Source organism: Ranitomeya variabilis, chromosome 2 (assembly GCF_051348905.1).
Source record: "Ranitomeya variabilis isolate aRanVar5 chromosome 2, aRanVar5.hap1, whole genome shotgun sequence".
Classification (NCBI taxonomy): Eukaryota; Metazoa; Chordata; class Amphibia; order Anura; family Dendrobatidae; genus Ranitomeya; species Ranitomeya variabilis.
This window is the reverse complement of record NC_135233.1, coordinates 85,532,232-85,549,872: the sequence shown is the minus strand read 5'-3', so window position 1 is coordinate 85,549,872 and position 17,641 is coordinate 85,532,232. Positions and strand designations below refer to the sequence as shown.

Here is a 17,641-nt window from a genome sequence, read left to right as displayed (position 1 = left end):
GGGGCAAATGCCGCCCCCATAGCAGTCCCCTGTAATTGGAGGTAGAGGACTTCCTTAAACATGAAGAAGTTATGAGTCAGGGCATACTCCAGTAACAAAAGGAGGAATTCAATTAGATCATTTTCATTGGTAGACATATGGAGGAAACTTCTGACTGCCTCAATCCCGTCATTGTGGCGAATAGACGTATATAACGATTCAACGTCAAAAGTTACCAACCACATATCAGTTTCCAATGGAATATCAGCCAATTTCCGAAGTACATCCACCCAGTGTTTCACCAAGGTGGAACAAGCCTTCTATAATGGTACAATATCTAAGGAAATTATGGATGGCTTGGTTCCTGAGACACCACGTACGCCATGTCTATACCTCCTTCCTAAAGTGCACAAGTCTACCATTAACCCCCCTGGACGTCCCATCGTTTCAGGGGGGGGTGGGCTGTGCGAATACATTAACAAATTTCTTGATTTTCACCTGAAACCCATGGTGGAAAATCTCCCGTCATACATTCAAGACACTGGGGATGTACTTCGGAAATTGGCTGATATTCCATTGGAAACTGATATGTGGTTGGTAACTTTTGACGTTGAATCGTTATATACGTCTATTCGCCACAATGACGGGATTGAGGCAGTCAGAAGTTTCCTCCATATGTCTACCAATGAAAATGATCTAATTGAATTCCTCCTTTTGTTACTGGAGTATGCCCTGACTCATAACTTCTTCATGTTTAAGGAAGTCCTCTACCTCCAATTACAGGGGACTGCTATGGGGGCGGCATTTGCCCCCTCATATGCAAATTTGTTTATGGGATCATGGGAACGCACAATCTTTCTAACAGATGTTATCCCTCTGATTGAAAAAGTATGTACATGGGTACGTTTCATTGACGATATTTTCGTCATTTGGCAGGGGTCCGAAACAGACTTAACCTCCTTTATCCAACTTTTAAACGACAATACATTGAACATAAGATTGACTTGCAAGTATAGTCAAACATGTATTGAATTTTTGGATACCAAGATTTTCAAGGGGGAGGATGGTCTGTTACATACTGAGGTGTTTAGGAAAGAAACTTCCGTCAACTCGGTATTACATGCCTCTTCATCACATCCTAGGCCCCTAAAGGATAGCATCCCGTACGGACAGTTTTTGAGAACCAAACGAATTTGCTCCACTGAGTCATCCTTTGAAGCACAATCATTAGAACTAGCGCAACGGTTTTCACAGAGAGGATACTCTGATAGGGTAATCCGTCGGGGTTGGTATAAGGCATGTAAGAAGTCCAGATCGGAATTATTACAACCTAAAAATAAATTGACAACACCTATGACAGTGAGATTTATATCCACCTACAATGAAAAATGGAAACCTATGAGACAAGCGCTCTCAAAATTCTGGCCCATTATTATGAATGACCCCATACTGGCAAAAAGTATCCCCTCTAATCCGTCTATTACCTACAGGAGATCTCAAAACTTGAAAGACCTATTAGTTCATAGCCAATATAAGGGGGAGTCTGCCCAGAACAATATATTCAACTCTAGAGGACCGAGCTGGGGTTTCTTCCCCTGCAATAAATGTCTGGCCTGTCAAAACATGGACAGAACTAAAGAATTCAAGGATATACAGGGCAGGACGTTTCAGATCACCCATAATATTACATGTGGTACGGATTATGTGGTGTACCATGCCACTTGCCCATGTCCTCTTATATATATATATATATAGGCATGACCTCCAGACCACTCAAAATACGCACTCGGGAACATGTCCTCGATATAATTAAAGCCCGTGAGGTTGATGATGTTACTCTTTTAAAACCAATACCACGCCATTTTAAATTAACCCACAATTGTGACCCCAGTGCTCTAAGAGTAATTGGTATTGATAGAATTCTGAAAGATTCTAGGGGTGGTAACTAGTGTTGAGCATTCCGATGCTGCAAGTATCGGGTATCGGCCGATACTTGCTGTATCGGAATTCCGATACCGGGATTCCGATACTCTTGTGGTATCGGGTATCGGAACAACATTAATGTTAAAATGTGTAAAATAGAGAATTAAAATAAAAAATATCGCTATACTCACCTGTCCGACGCAGCCGGGACCTCAGCGCAGGAACCGGCAGCGTTGTTTGTTTAAAATTCCCGCTTTTACATGGTTACGCGAAGTCCCGGCTTGTGATTGGTCAGGGCGGCCATGTTGCCGGGCCGCGGACCAATCACAGCAAGCCGTGACGAAAATACGTCACGGCTTGCTGTGATTGGTCCGCGTCCCGGCAACATGGCCGCCATTAACCAATCACAAGCCGTGACGTCACGGGAGGCTGGAAACGCGCTCATTTTAAAAAGGGCGCGTGTCCAGCCTCCCGTGACGTCACGGCTTGTGATTGGTTGCGTCGCGGTCAACCAATCACAAGCCGGGAGGCTGGACACGCGCCCATTTCAAAATGAGCGCGTCCAGCCTCCCGGCTTGTGATTGGTTGATCGCGGCGCAACCAATCACAAGCCGTGACGTCACGGGAGGCTGGACACGCGCCCATTTCAAAATGAGCGCGTCCAGCCTCCCGGCTTGTGATTGGTTGATCGCGGCGCAACCAATCACAAGCCATGACGTCACGGGAGGCTGGACACGCGCCCATTTTAAAATGAGCGCGTGTCCAGCCTCCCGTGACGTCCCGGCTTGTGATTGGTCAGGGCGGCCATATTGCCGGGACGCGGACCAATCACAGCAAGCCGTGACGTAATTTCGTCACGGCTTGCTGTGATTGGTCCGCGTCCCGGCAACATGGCCGACCTGACCAATCACAAGCCGGGAATTCACGTAACCAAGTAATAGCGCGATTTTTAAACAAACAACGCTGCCGGTTCCCTCGCTGAAGTCCCGGCTGCGTCGGACAGGTGAGTATAGCGATATTTTTTATTTTAATTCTTTCTTTTACACATTTATATGGTTCCCAGGGCCTGAAGGAGAGTTTCCTCTCCTTCAGACCCTGGGAACCATCAGGAATACCGTCCGATACTTGAGTCCCATTGACTTGTATTGGTATCGGGTATCGGTATCGGATTGGATCCGATATTTTGCCGGTATCGGCCGATACTTTCCGATACCGATACTTTCAAGTATCGGACGGTATCGCTCAACACTAGTGGTAACATCAAAACCAAATTGGCTCAGCTCGAGACCAAATGGATCTCAAGGATAGGCTCTCTTCAACCCAAAGGGCTAAATGAAGTAATGAGTTTTGCTCCCTTCCTTTAATTATATATGTTTTATGGTGCTTGTTTTATCTATTTTATTCTTATATATAATTGGCTACATGTTTATAGTGTGCCCTGTGCTTTTTAATTTATAGGATGTTTTTTCTTTAATAAAATTTTTGACTTCTAATACCTTCACTAATGCATGTATTTTTCTTTTTACATTTTACAGTTTCATATTTATGTGATTATACTGACCAGTTGCTGCTTTTATATTCTCACCAGCCACATTGTTGACACCGGCTTCATTCACACCCAAGAAGAAGATTCATAACTCACCTTTATTTATTTATCTATTTATTACATATATTGTAAATAAAAAAATTTTTTTAGTTTTTTTTGTTTTTTTATTTCATATGTTTATTGTAATGTGTATATATATGTGTATTTATTATATTATGTAACTTATATATATACATATATGCACTTTAACACTGGTTTAGTGCTTATCACTATTGTAGTTCCTTATCATGGGCATAGCCTAATTATCATCACTTCTATATAGCTTTGGTCCTATATGGGCCTTATCACTGCTACTTTATTTGCGGCATCACCTGTTTTTTACTATTAATCCTTATAGTGTGGCTTATGGTCATAGTACTCTAGTTTCAGCCTCTGGTCTAGTTATATGTTTCTTACCCTCTTTTTCACAGATTTTCCTATCTTCCACACATCCCTCACTGTTCGTCCTCGGTGCCTCCTCATTTGCCGCGTAGTGCGCTTGCGCCCCTTGGCCGTTTCGGGTTGCCGTGGCGACGTGTCCCTACAGCGTCATCCTGTCCGCCGCTGCTCTGACGCGTCGGAGCTGGGCGAGACCTGATGACGTGGGACACCGTACCTACCGCTTCTTGTCCCGGGACCGATGGACGCCAGCGCCGCCATTAACGCGGCATATTTAAAGCCGGCACCATACCCCTTACACCACTACTACCCCCAGGAAGAAGCTATTGTGCGAAACGCGCGTCGGGGTTTTTCCTTCTCTCGGCAATCATTCCACTAGCAGGTATCTATATGGCTTCACCAGCTTTTGTATAATATTTCTGCATGGCTAATCTAACTATATTATATTAATAAATATTTATGGTTTATACCTATGAGCCTTTATATGGCCTTTAACTAAGTCACTGTAATACCTTGCACGCTGCTATTATCTTTTGCTTGCAATTATTTAGTATAGTTAGTATATATTTCTTAAATACTTATTAGTCATACTGTGACTTCTATATATCTATGTAGAGTTCCTCTTTTCATACTATTATATTCTAAGCTATTGGCTGCGACAACTGTGCAGTACGTACCTTGTATCATCCAGAGCTTGCTGTTGCATGTAAACTTGATTATTATACTGATTGCCTTGAGCACACTCTGCCCTGTTCTTATGCTCCCTTGTCTGATATATGTTTGATTGTAAACTATCTTGTTACTGTTTTATAGATATTAACAATAAAAATTTGGAATTTTACCCTTCGGTGTATTACTTCCCTTCTTTTTTGGTATATATGTTATTTTGGAGGTATACCTTATACATTTTATGGTCTGTTTGCTTTGGTTAAATTTACATTCTATGGGATAGTGGGGAAGAGACAGAAGGTCGGAGGTGCAGCAGCTCTAGGCGGTGGTGAGGTGGCTGCTCTGGCGATGGCGAGGCGGCAGAATGGTTATTGCAGGCTGTAGGCTTTCTTGAAGAGATGGGTTTTCAGGTGGTGGATAGTCGGACGTGTTGAGGCATGGAATTCCAGAAGATGGGGGATATTCGGGAGAAATCTTGGAGGCGGTTGTGTGAGGACCGAATAAGTGTGGTGGAGAGTAGGAGGTCTTGGGAGGATCGGAGATTACGTGAGGGAAGGTATTGGGAGATTAGTTCAGAAATATAGGGAGGGGACAGGTTGTGGATGGCTTTGTAGATCAGTGTTAGTAGTTTGAACTGGATTCGTTGGGGAATTGGGAGCCAGTGGAGGGATTTGCAAAGGGGAGAAGCAGGGGAGTAGCGAGGAGAGAGGTGGATTAGCCGGGCAGCAGAGTTGAGGACAGACTGGAGTGGTGCAAGAGAGATAGTGGGGAGGCCACAGAGGAGGGTGTTGCAGTAGTCGAGGCGGGAGATGATAAGGGCATGCACAAGAGTCAGTAGATTGTGGGGTGAGGAAGGGATGGATTCTGGCAATATTTTTGAGTTGGAGGCGACAAGAGGTGGCAAGAGTTTGAACGTGTGGTTTGAAGGACAAGGCAGAGTCGAGAGTTACCCCGAGGCAGCGGATTTCAGGTGCGGGAGAGAACGTGACGCCGTTTACCATAATAGATAGATCAGGTAGGGGGGATACGCGAGATGGGGGAAAGATGATGAGTTCGGTTTTGTCTACATTGAGTTTTAGGAAGCGAGAGGTGAAGAAGGAGGATATGGTTGACAGAAACTCTGGGATTCTGGACAGAAGAGAGGCGACATCTGAGCCAGAGAGGTAGATCTGAGTGTCGTCCGCATACAGATTGTACTGGAAGCCATGGGACTTTGAGTTGCCCTAGGCCAAGGGTATAGATGGAAAAAAGTAGGGGCCCTAGGACAGAGCCTTGAGGGACTCCAACAGAGAGAGGGCGAGATGAGGAGGTAGTGTGGGAGTGGGAGACGCTAAATGTGCGGTCAGAAAGGTATGAGGCAATCCAGGACAGGGCAAGGTCTTTGATGCCAAGGGAAGAAAGAATCTGTAGCAGGCAGTGATCGACTGTGTCAAAAGCAGAGGACAGGTCAAGAAGGAGGAGGATGGAGAACTGTCTGTTAGCTTTGGCTGTGAGTAAGTCATTAGTAATTTTTGTCAGGGCAGTTTCGGTGGAGTGGTTGGGGCGGAAGCCAGATTGGAGGTTGTCAAGGAGAGAGTTAGATGAGAGGTGGGAGGAAATTTGAGCATGGACATGCTGCTCAAGGAGTTTTGAAACAAACGGGAGCAGTGATATGGGGCGGTAGCTGGGCATAGCAGTTGGGTCAAGGTTAGTTTGTTTGAGGATGGGTGTGATGGTGGCATGTTTGAAGGCAGAGGGGAAGGTACCAGAAGATAGTGATAGGTTGAAGAGATGGGTTAGGGCTGGAATGAGCATGTTAGTGAGGTTGGGGAGCAAGTGGGAGGGGATGGGGTCAAGTGCACAGGTGGTGAGGTGTGATTTGGAAAAGAGGCGAGTAAGCTCTCCTTCAGTGATGTTGGAGAGGGAGGTTATTAGGGAAGGGCAGAGGTCTGGTATATGGAGTGGTTGGGGTGGTGGAACAGTTAGGGTTTGCCTTGCTTGGTCGATCTTGTTTTTGAAGTAGGTGGCAAAGTCCTCGGAGGAGATGAGGGTACATAGATACATAGACCTAGGGAGAAAAAGAGCAAGCCTATAATGTTTCCAGTAAAACAAGGGTGGGGAAAGTTTTTTCTGCCAAGGGCCATTTGGATATTTATACCATCATGGGGGGCTGCACAAAAATATCAACTTGAAAATTGTCCTGCTATATTTGGCCAAACAATTAATTAAATCACCCCTAATGTGGTGGCTGGAGCCACTTTTCTTTAGTGCAGCTGTGATGTTAGGTGATATTGATCATGTTGATACTTGCAACTGCTTTTCCAGGTTTTATTTGTGATGATAAGTTTTGTATATAACTGATGTGAGCAGTAAGTTGGCCTGTCTCTTCACATCACATAGGAGTCATTGGAGCTGCAGCATATACATCATATATTAGACGCTGGGGCTGCAGCATATACATCACATAGGAGATGCTGGGGCAGGAGCATTTACATCACATAGGAGACACTGGGACTGCTAGTTATACATCATGTAGGAGACACTTGGACTGCTGTATATACATTATATAGAAGACACTGGGGCTGCAGCATATACAATAGGAGACATTGGGGCTGTAGCATATGCATAAAAGGAAACATTGGGGCTGGAACATGTACTTCACAGGAGAAACGGGGCTGCTGCTCTCTTCATCTGTGGGATGGGGGTGCATCACGCATTAACTCCAACCACAAAGTACATCCAGACGCTGGAACTATCCAGCTGTGTGTGAGTGTGTGCTCACAGTGCAAGAAAGACTTCAAGAGCCGGCAGTTGGAAAATACCACCACTGGCCCGAGCACTACGGCCACCGGGAATCTGCCCATGGGGCTGGAGAAAAGGTCATCACAGGCCTCATATGGCCCTCAGGTCAGAGGTTTCCCATCCCTGCAGTAAAAGATGAGGCACCAATATCTGTTTTGTAATGAGTTTCTGATTGAATGCATCAGAAATATAGGGGACATTCCCATTTTCTGACTAGTCTTGTTGAAAATCTGCTGATTTACTTTTGGTCTGACAGCTGAAACAAAGGTGAGCCTCCTATACTGTAGTGTTATATGACACGGGATGAGATAAAACATTTACATTGATATCTGCTTTAGGTTTTTGTATGAAAATTTTTACTGAAATTTTTTTATATTTATCCATCTAAACTCACTGCATTTACATTTTACAGCTAGAAGATGCTCAAAGCAAAAGACACGAAAAGCTGGTAGAGAAACACAAGGAGATTCGACAGCAAATACTGGATGAAAAGCCCAAGGTAAAGTTATGTGTATCTCAACTGAACCTCTTGATTTTCATTCTAAAAAAAATACAATTATTTTAGAAATCAGTTAGTTTTACTTTCTAATATAAAAAACTGGACTTGGGGTTTAGAGTGAGGTCACGCTGGTTGTTATTGTACCGTAATGTTTCCTAGACTCCAGTCCTCATGGGCCCCAACAGATCGTGTTTCCAGGTATTCATTAGCATTGCACAGTTGAGAGAACCTGTGGCAATTGCACCTGTGGCAATTTCTGATGGCTTGATAATAGTTCCAGAATAATAATTCCATGACCTGTGCAATACTAAGGAAATCCTGAAAGCTTGGTATGTTGGTGGCCCGTGAGGACTGGAGTTTGGGAAACACTGCCGTAAAGGATATCAAATAAAGTTAAGGTGTGATGGATGATCCCAGACTGGACTTTCTATTTTTTTTGTTTTATTGTATTATTTTAATGATTATAAAGTTGCATTGCTGGAAAATGAATCATATGCGAAGGTTAAATCTCTCGTGGATTCAGCAATTGAAAACTGAAAAGTGGTGTGTTGGATGAAGGGAGCAAAAACCATTCCTCATCCCACAACAACCCCACCTTACTGGATATCCTGATCGAGCTCTACACCATGGTTTCCAAATGTTTCACCAGTTACTTTTATTCTGCTGTAGTTTCTAACTTCTGACCTTGATTATAATAACGGTTTTTATTCTTGTGTTGCTGTGCATTGCTTGCTGCACTAGACTTGCACTGTTAGCTTTGCACACATATTTGCTTGCTGCAGTTACTTTGACTTCACTCCTGTCTGTCTATGAGCATTTAAATGTGTGCAGAGAGGAAATATCTATTAAAACATCTTTCAGTGTCCAATGTTGCCCTATTTAAGAGCAGCCTATTATATGTTAGGTTCGGAAGTGCCCCATTTAAAGGGTTGTCTGGCCTTAGGGTACCAGTCTGCAGTCGCTTTATGTGACTACAGACTTGTGAAACCTCACAGCGTGTGTACTGCCCAAGAGAGGATTCTCAGTTGCCGGGAGCGTGTAGTCATGTGAACACAAGTATATAATTTGCATATTTACTTCCACATTTCGAGAAGAAGTGTTCGGCTTCGCTCAGTACACTTCCATCTAGCAAGGCCACACACATCTAGTCTTCTTGTGACCGCATATATGCAAATCACATACTTGTGGTCACACTCCCGGCAGTGTCACCAGAGAATGTCCACAAGGTGAGGATTCACAAACTTGTACCCTAAGACTGGAAAACCCCTTTAATTGTAAGAGCGCTGTTTTTAATGGATACATTTTATTAGCTTTTTGTGGATTTCTCAAAGTGCAGTAGGACTCTTTCGCTCCATTAGGCTCTGGGTGTGATGTGGACAAACCACTGATTTTTGAGCAAGTGTCACAAGGGTGTTCACGTCCCCCTGGAAGACCTCGAGTTAGACTGTCATGTCGGGTAATGAATCGGAGGTCTTCTTTGTGATCTTCTGTGTGATTTGTGTCCCATATTAAATGGATTTAGTTTCCTCTGGTGCTGAAGAGGTTAATGACCCTTTCTATGCTGGTCAGAAACATGCAGCTCCATTTCAGCTGCTTCTGATCTGGTCATTACTAGTGATGAGCGAATATACTCGTTACTCAAGATTTCTCGAGCACACTCAGGTGTCCTCCGAGTATTTTTTAGTGCTCTGAGATTTAGTTTTTCTTGTCGCAGCTGAATGATTTACATCTGTTAGCCAGCATAAGTACATGTGGAGATTCCCTAGCAACCAGGTAACCCCCACATGTACTTATGCTGGCTAACAGATGTAAATCATTCAGCTGCGACAAGAAAAATGATATCTCCGAGCACTAAAAAATTCTCAGAGGACCCCCGAGCATGGTCGAGAAATCTTGAGTAATGAGTGTATTCGCTCATCACTAGTCATTACATCTTCCTATAAAAAGGGCTTATGAAATATTTGTTTTCCTGCGCTGTGGCTAAAGTTAAGTTGTTGGATTAGGTTTGTTGTAGTAGTGTACTGTGGTTTGCTGTAGTACGTGTGTGTGTTTATCTCCTGGTCCCTGTTCCCATTTAGCTTATTCCTCCCTGTCCCTATCCCTCCCTATTGTTGGTTCGTGCTTTTGTATGATAGAGATTTTCTGTTATCCCGGTTTTGCCTTTGTGTCTTGTTTAACTTACATTTCTGGAATCATGGGGTGGGGAGGAGACAGATCATGGTTTTACCAGGAGCATAGTAAGGTCAGAGACTCGGGCATCTTTACCTTCAAGAGTACCCTGGGACAGTTCAACGCCCCCTTTCATTACTGAAGACCGTCACAGCGTGACAGCCAGGCTTAAGCAGTCACTACCAGTTTGATCTACCCAAAAATAGGGGCACAGGCACACTAAATATAGTGAGCATCCACTTGTTGGGCACATCTACTACTTATTGACTATTTTTTTGTTTGAAATATATTCATTTTTGTTCTTTTCTACAAGTGCTTTCCTACTTTTCTGCACATTGCAGTCCTATGTCAGTGCTGTTTCTCATGTAATTTGTAATTTATCTTTTACAGTAAAGTAAATTATTGCTTTAATAGTAGGAACACAAAAAATCAAGTAGCTCTTGATATAAAAGGTAGTCATGTAAAAAGTATACAGATGTGGCTCTTGATGGAACATCTAATTATACAAGGGGTGCAGAAGTCGGTATACAGTTTATATAATAGCTGAGTTCTAACAGTGCTATCATATGTGCTTGGGTTTCCTGAATATACCTAATCTTTGATAAATAGTAATACCCAAAAGAAAAAGTCCATTTGGGTAAGGTCTTGTGGCCATTTATAATGCATACAATTGAAAAGCTCTAATAATTTCCCTAAGGAACAATAAACTAAAAATGGGTGTTGAGAAATAAATGGATGTTAAGAGATTTTAAAAGTCTAATAGAAAAATAAATCCCAGTCAATAAGCAGTAATCAATAAACATTTTAAACAACCCCATATCCTCTGAGAAAGAGAAAAACAATAACGATTTCAAGATGTTATTTTTTTTTATCCCATGACGTCATTATAAGCTTTACGCTCAGATTTATTCAGGTTGCACATCTTAAAACCCCTTAGGATATGTTCACACAGGTCATATAGTATATGCAGTGGATTTTCTGTTTGGATTTCTGCATTAGCGTTCAGAGATAGAGCCAGCAAAGGGGGGAAAGGGGGGAAAAATGCAAGATATAAGTCATATACTAGCCAAAAAAATATTGTGGAATTTTTTTATTTTTTTCTAAATGTAGAACTTCTTTCCTTTCCCGTGATGAGCTCTTTAAACATTCTAGTAATAGTTTTTTGAGCCAGCAGAGCCTGTCCCTCTAAATTCATTTCACTCTCCTGATATATATAACTTGAAAGTCACAGACTGTATTGTAACTGTTGATGTGATCGATGGTCACAGCTACTGTAGTGTGGTAAAAAATAATGAACTCTTCACAGAGCCAAAACTTTGATTAAGAAACTCTCCACGGCGCATCCAATATGAAATGACAGTGAGCAGAGGACAATGAACATTTACTATCTACCTTGTATAAATTACATATGGCGACACACCAAAATGTCCATGCTGCCATTTTTATATGAAAACTGTACAGTGCGCAGATTTAAGCTCCTGCGGTTAGAAAAATCTATCAGAGACTTTTAGGCAGTGCGTATTTGACCATATCATCATTTTTATGCAGATTTTCCAACTCTGAGCTGTGTAATCTTGAAGGGTTATTGGATGAAGCAGATCAGGCAGGGGCGTAACTACCGCGGTCGCAGCAGTCGCCGTTGCGACCGGGCCCGGCGGGTCAGGGGCCCGGCAGGTCAAAGCAGTGGCGTATCCGGGGGGGCAACTGGGGCATGTGCCCCGGGCGCAGCCGACAGCGGGCCGTCTGATGATGCGGCGGTCCAAGGAGGGGGTTGGCAGGGCCAGGGAGCAGGGGGGCTGTCTAATTATACTCACCTACTCCTGGCATGGTCCCTGCAGGTCCCTGGCTGCCCGGTGCCCCGGCTTCTTCCTGTACTGAGCGGTCACAGGGTACCGCTCATTACAGTACTGAATATGCAGCTCCACCTCCCATAGGGGTGGAGCCACATATTCATTACTGTAATGAGTGGTAACGGTGACCGCTCAGTACAGGAAGAAGCAGCAGCGTCGGGGAAGCAGGGACTGCACCGCGCCAGGAGCAGGTGAGTATAACGGGGAGGGGAGCGCAGCGCTGCGCGATATTCACCTCTCCTCGTTCCAGCCGCCCCTCCGTCTTCTGCGGTGACGCTGAGGTCAGAGGGCGCGGTGACGTAGTTAGTGCGCGCCTCTGCCTGAGTGTCAGTGCGGAGGAGGCGGAAGATGGAGCGGCCAGCGGCGGCTGGAAGAGGAGCGGTGAATATTGAAAGTGCCAGGGGCCTGAGCGACGGAGAGGTGAGTATGTGTTTTTTTTTTTTTTTCATCGCAGCAACAGCATATGGGGCAAGTGTCTGTATGGGGCCATAACGTTTGTGCAGCATTATATTGGGGCCATAATGTTTGTGCAGCACTATATGGGGGCCATAATGTTTGTGCAGCACTATATGGGGGCCACAAAGTTTGTGCAGCACTATATGGGGGCCACAATGTTTGTGCAGCACTATATGGGGGCCATAACATTTGTGCGGGCCATAACGCTTGTGCAGCACTATGTGGGGCCATAACATTTGTGCAGCACTATATGGGGGCCATAACGTTTGTGCCGCACTATATGGGGGCCATAACGTTTGTGCAGCACTATATGGGGCCATAACGATTGTGCAGCACTATATGGGGGGCCATAACGTTTGGGCAGCACTATATGGGGGCCATAACGTTTGGGCAGCACTATATGGGGGCCATAACGTTTGTGCAGCACTATATGGGGCCATAACGTTTGTGCAGCACTATATGTGAGCCATAACATTTGTGCAGCACTATAATGGGGCAAGTGTCTGTATGGAGCATCTATGGGGCCATAACATTTGTGCAGCACTATATGGGGCAAGTGTCCATATGGAGCATCTTATGGGGCCATAATCAACGTTTCTGCAGCATTATATTGGGCAAATGTGTCTATGGAGCATCTTATAGGGCCATTATTAACCTTTATGCAGCATTATATGGGACATATTTTAATATGGAGCATCTTATGGGCCCATCATGAACTGTATGGAGCATTATATGGGGCTCCTGATTCAATATGGATATTCAAAAACACTTAACCTACTGATGTCTCAATTAATTTTACTTTTATTGGGGTCTATTTTAATATTATGGAGATTCAGGAATGTACCTTGGCTTGGTCATACAGTTTCAATAGAGTTAAGGCTCAAATGGGGGAGGTTTCTTTTGGGGGGGGGCCCATTTGAAAGTTCGCACCGGGGCCCATAACTTTGTAGTTACGCCACTGAGATCAGGTGATGTGTATTTGTGTAATGATGGATGGTAAGGCTTGAGGATACAACACCCTTAATCAAGCTGTGCAGAATTACTATGCATCTTGTTTTCCTCAAGCAAAATGAGCCAAAAAATGAGATTTAATTGAATCCGAAAAGTCAAAAATTGTTCCAAGTTTTACAGAGGGATGCAGCACTCTTGCAATTGCAAAGATATTGGGGCATGGTCACAGGACTATCAAAAGTTTTGTTGAAAATAGTCAACAGGGTCACAAAAAATGGGATAAAAAAGACACACGCTAGCTACCAAAGCTTTGTGAAGAATCAATCATGAAGCAACAAGGAAGCCATTATCCTCCATTGCTGTCATATTCCAGAACTGTAACCTCCCTGGAGGCCCAGAAATACGAGGTGTTCAGTGCTCAGAGAAACGGCCAAGGTGAGGAGGCTGAAACCCGACCACCACTGATCAAGATGCAGCAGATGAAATGTCAAGACTGGGCCAAGAAATATTTGAAGACAAATTTTTTAAAAGTTTTTGATGATTGATGAGATGAGTGTAACTCTTGATGGACCAGATGGATGGATGGATGGGCCCATGGTTGGATGAACCATGGGCACAGACCTCAACTTTGAGGGATTACTGCTATGGTTGGCATTATTAAAAGTGAGCCAGTTGGACCTTTTTAGGTTGAATATGCACACAAAATCAACTCCCAACCCTACTGCCAGTTTTTAGAAGACACTTTCTTTAACCAGTGGTCCAGGAAAAGGTCTGCAGCTTTCAAGAAAACCATGATTTTTATGCAAGGCAATGCTCTACTGCAAGCATCAAAGTCTCCACTGCTTGGCTGCTTGTAAAGGCCTGAAGGATGATTACATGTGTGAGGGTGATCCCTTAAAGTGAGATCTATATGATTGCTTGTACCTGACCAAATATAAGCTGAGTGCTAGCTTAGAGGCAAAGAATGTATCGGATACACAGAGACATATACACACTTCCTCTCTTAGCAAAGGCTTGCACACACCTGCTTTATTCTCAGAGCAAAAGACCATGCTACAGGCAGGAAATGAGGGTCGCACAACTTCTGAACAGTTAGTGTCACTCTGATTGGTCCATTCCAACTTCACTTCCATATATGGTATTGAGTCCAATGTCCAGTGACTACTTCACATTCCAAAAATTCCTTCCAGTGTGCTGCTGCTCAGGAAATAGACTCCATCTTGCTACACCATATCTGAACTAACTTATATAAGGTTTAATAATTGATTTCATTAGCCATTCTCTCCTTCACACATGGCCCCTTCCTCACTTTACCCTATTGCAAATTTGTGAGCACCTTATAAATGGGAGATTTAGGGTAAAAGAAAACAGTATCTGGGAGGCTGTGATTGGTGCTTCCCAAAAAGTTGATCATCAACAGACAGACTCCATGGATGGAGCTTATTACTGTTGTTGATAGGAAGCTACTGTATATATATATAACTGATATTTTTTTAAATGTCAGAAATATATTTTTGGATATTTTGAGTTGTTGGTTATTATTCTCACTTTATCACATGAACAAATAAACAGACGAGATGTGAAAATTTACAATTTTCATTTAGTTGCGTAATAATTCTGCACCCTAATAGTTGGCCAATAATTCTGCACACAGATATTCTCCTAAGAAAGACAAAACCACACTTTTACTTTCCTAACTATTCAGGTTCATAAACCTTTTAGATTTACTGTCAGCACTGTAGTTGTTTAATAATAAAATTTATCACCAAAAATACAAATTGCCTAATAATTGGGCACACAGTGTATAAATGCACAATTTCTGGACTGGACACTCAATTTTGGATGGAGTTTAGCTAAACCCAGCTCCTTTTAGAACTGATTTAAAATGCTATTAGATGCTTTTTTGCATATCTTCTTTCTTTGTCAGTGGTACGCATGCGGGCTCACCTCCCATTCACTTACATCGTCGGTCACGTCTACACCCATAGTGACGCTGTGCTTGTCTGGCCTGGTGCCTGCTCACATAATTGCGGCATCTCCATGACTCCTCTGATGATGTGATTGACGGGCGGGTGCCAACTTTCGCATGCACCGTTGCATACCCCACATTGCTGGTATGTCAGATACTATTGGCTGTAAGCCTATATTTATGGACTCTGGGTATAATATGTGGCGACTCGCCTGGAAGAAGGCTGGAGCGCCGAAATGCACGTAGGGGCTAAGTAGAGCGCTCGGCTGCTATACATGGCTGACGCTGCTCCATTCACACTTCTCCTAAATGTGACTGTGCTGCGAGGATGAATAGGATGCTGAGTCCTTCTATTCTAGTGGACGGTGCCGCTGTAGGTTGGTAATACCTTTCCGTATTGGGAAAATCCTTTTAAATGCGCTGACAGGCAAAAATCTTTGAACAGGTTGAATTTATTTTGATGTATGGACTGTAAAGGTGGCAGGAGACGCACCGTCAATGTTCAGGTCACCATCATCTGACCCAATTACAAGCGATCTTCCTAGAACCCTGTTTGTCAAATACGGGGGGGGGGGGGGGCGGGGGGTAGATTAATTCATGCAAGTCACTGCAGGATGAGAAGGCTGCGAGGAGCAGGATTCTCTTTTTCTGACTGACTGCCAGTGACAGCTGTTCTAGAATTAGCAGAGACTTTATGATGCCTGGATCACCTACAAGGGGGCTCTTGGCACTGTGCCATTAGTGATCCGCCTAAGACCTTCAGATGTCCATGTATCACACTTTGAGTATGGACCGCCATGCACGGACCGGCTATGGGTCTCCTGACCGGAACTTGACAGCATCATAGGCTGCCTTACACATCTGCTATAAAGGAAATCAGGCTTATGGTCAAGCACAGATGTTATTTTCTGATATCTCTTTACTATGTTAAGGGATACATTTAGCTGGAATTCCACCTTTTACACACAGTATACGGAATGTACTGGGTGATGTGTCGTAGCAGGCTGAATTCAAAGGTTGTCAAATATCGGATTAAATGGAAAAGAAGCAGCTATTTAATGTAGATAAAACTCGCCTTACTTACACAAATTTTTATAAAATTCTAGATCTGTATAAAGGTAACTTTTATTGTTATTCTTAGTAGATGTTTTCTATGCACAGAAGCTTCATCATACCCCAGAGTTTCCTTCCTATCGGAAAGCCCTCTCAAGATAATTTCCTACTTTATAGCCCTTAATCAAATTCAGCATTTATAATGTCATTAGGTTATAGATTCTTTTCCGAAAACCTTGGAGGACATAACCTGCGGCTTTGGCACTGGACCATCTTGAACAGCTGAACGACTCACGTTTACTAAGGATATTGCAGAATAAAAAGGAGAGCCCGATAAATGTCAGTATAGAATCCTTCACCTTTCACATCTTGTGTAGAGATTCTTTAGGCTATGTGCACACGTCACGGCAATTCTGGAACTCCCTGCTGTGGGAAAAACGCTTGCGAAATTGGCATGTGTTTTCCCGCTAAACACTAGCGTTTTACAAGCGGAATTAGCTTGCAGAGTGCTAGCGTTTTCCAAGCGATCTGTAGAATCACTTCGAAAAATGATTGACATGTTGGTCACACTTGTCAAACAGAGTGTTTGACAAGTGTGACCAACTTTTTACTATTGATGCTGCCTATGCAGCATCAATAGTAAAAAGATCTAATGTTAAAAATAATAAAAAAAGAAAAAATCGTAATATTCTCACCTTCCGGCGTCCCCGGCAGTCTTCCCGCTCCTCGCGATGCTCGCATTCCCAGTCACCGAGGGACGTCATCACAGGTCATTGCTGCAAAGCATCCTTGGGAACGCGAGCTTCTCGAGGAGCGGGAAGACTGCTGGGGACGTCGTATGGTGAGAATATCATGATTTTTTATTTTAATTCTCTTTTTTTTTTTTTAACAATTACATGGTTCCCAGGGCCTGGAGGAGAGTTCCCTCTCCTCCACCCTAGGTACCAACCGCACATGATCCGCTTACTTCCCGCATGGTGGGCATAGCGGATCAATGCATTCCTATGTGTGCGGAATCCCCGCAATTCCGCACAAAGAATGAACATGCTGCATTTTTTTCCAGAATGCGATTCCGCCGCGGAAAAAAATGCAGCATGTACACAAAAAAATGCGGAATGCATTCTAATAATAGTATGCTTAATGTATGCGTTTTTTTGTGGTTTTATTGCGTTTGTATAGCAAAAAAAAGCAAAGAAAACATGAAAATACCCGAACGTGTGCACATAGCCTTGCATCAATTTTTATCTTCTACTTGAATACACTTTGAGGACACGTCAGTCCTGTGCTGACCTCCGGAATTATTATGGACACATGGACAGGTTAGTGATAGAAGCCAACTCCATTTCAATTTGCCAACT

General features: G+C 43.5%; 1 protein-coding gene across 1 annotated transcript in view; it reads left to right on the top strand.

The window, feature by feature from the left end:
• The window catches only part of PLCB1 (phospholipase C beta 1), a 1,010,585-nt gene that overhangs the window by 955,062 nt on the left and 37,882 nt on the right, over positions 1-17,641 (top strand). Inside the window, exon 31 of the mRNA XM_077282634.1 lies at positions 7,749-7,835. Within this exon, the coding sequence (XP_077138749.1) occupies positions 7,749-7,835 (87 nt within the window). The remainder of the gene's footprint in view (positions 1-7,748; positions 7,836-17,641) is intronic.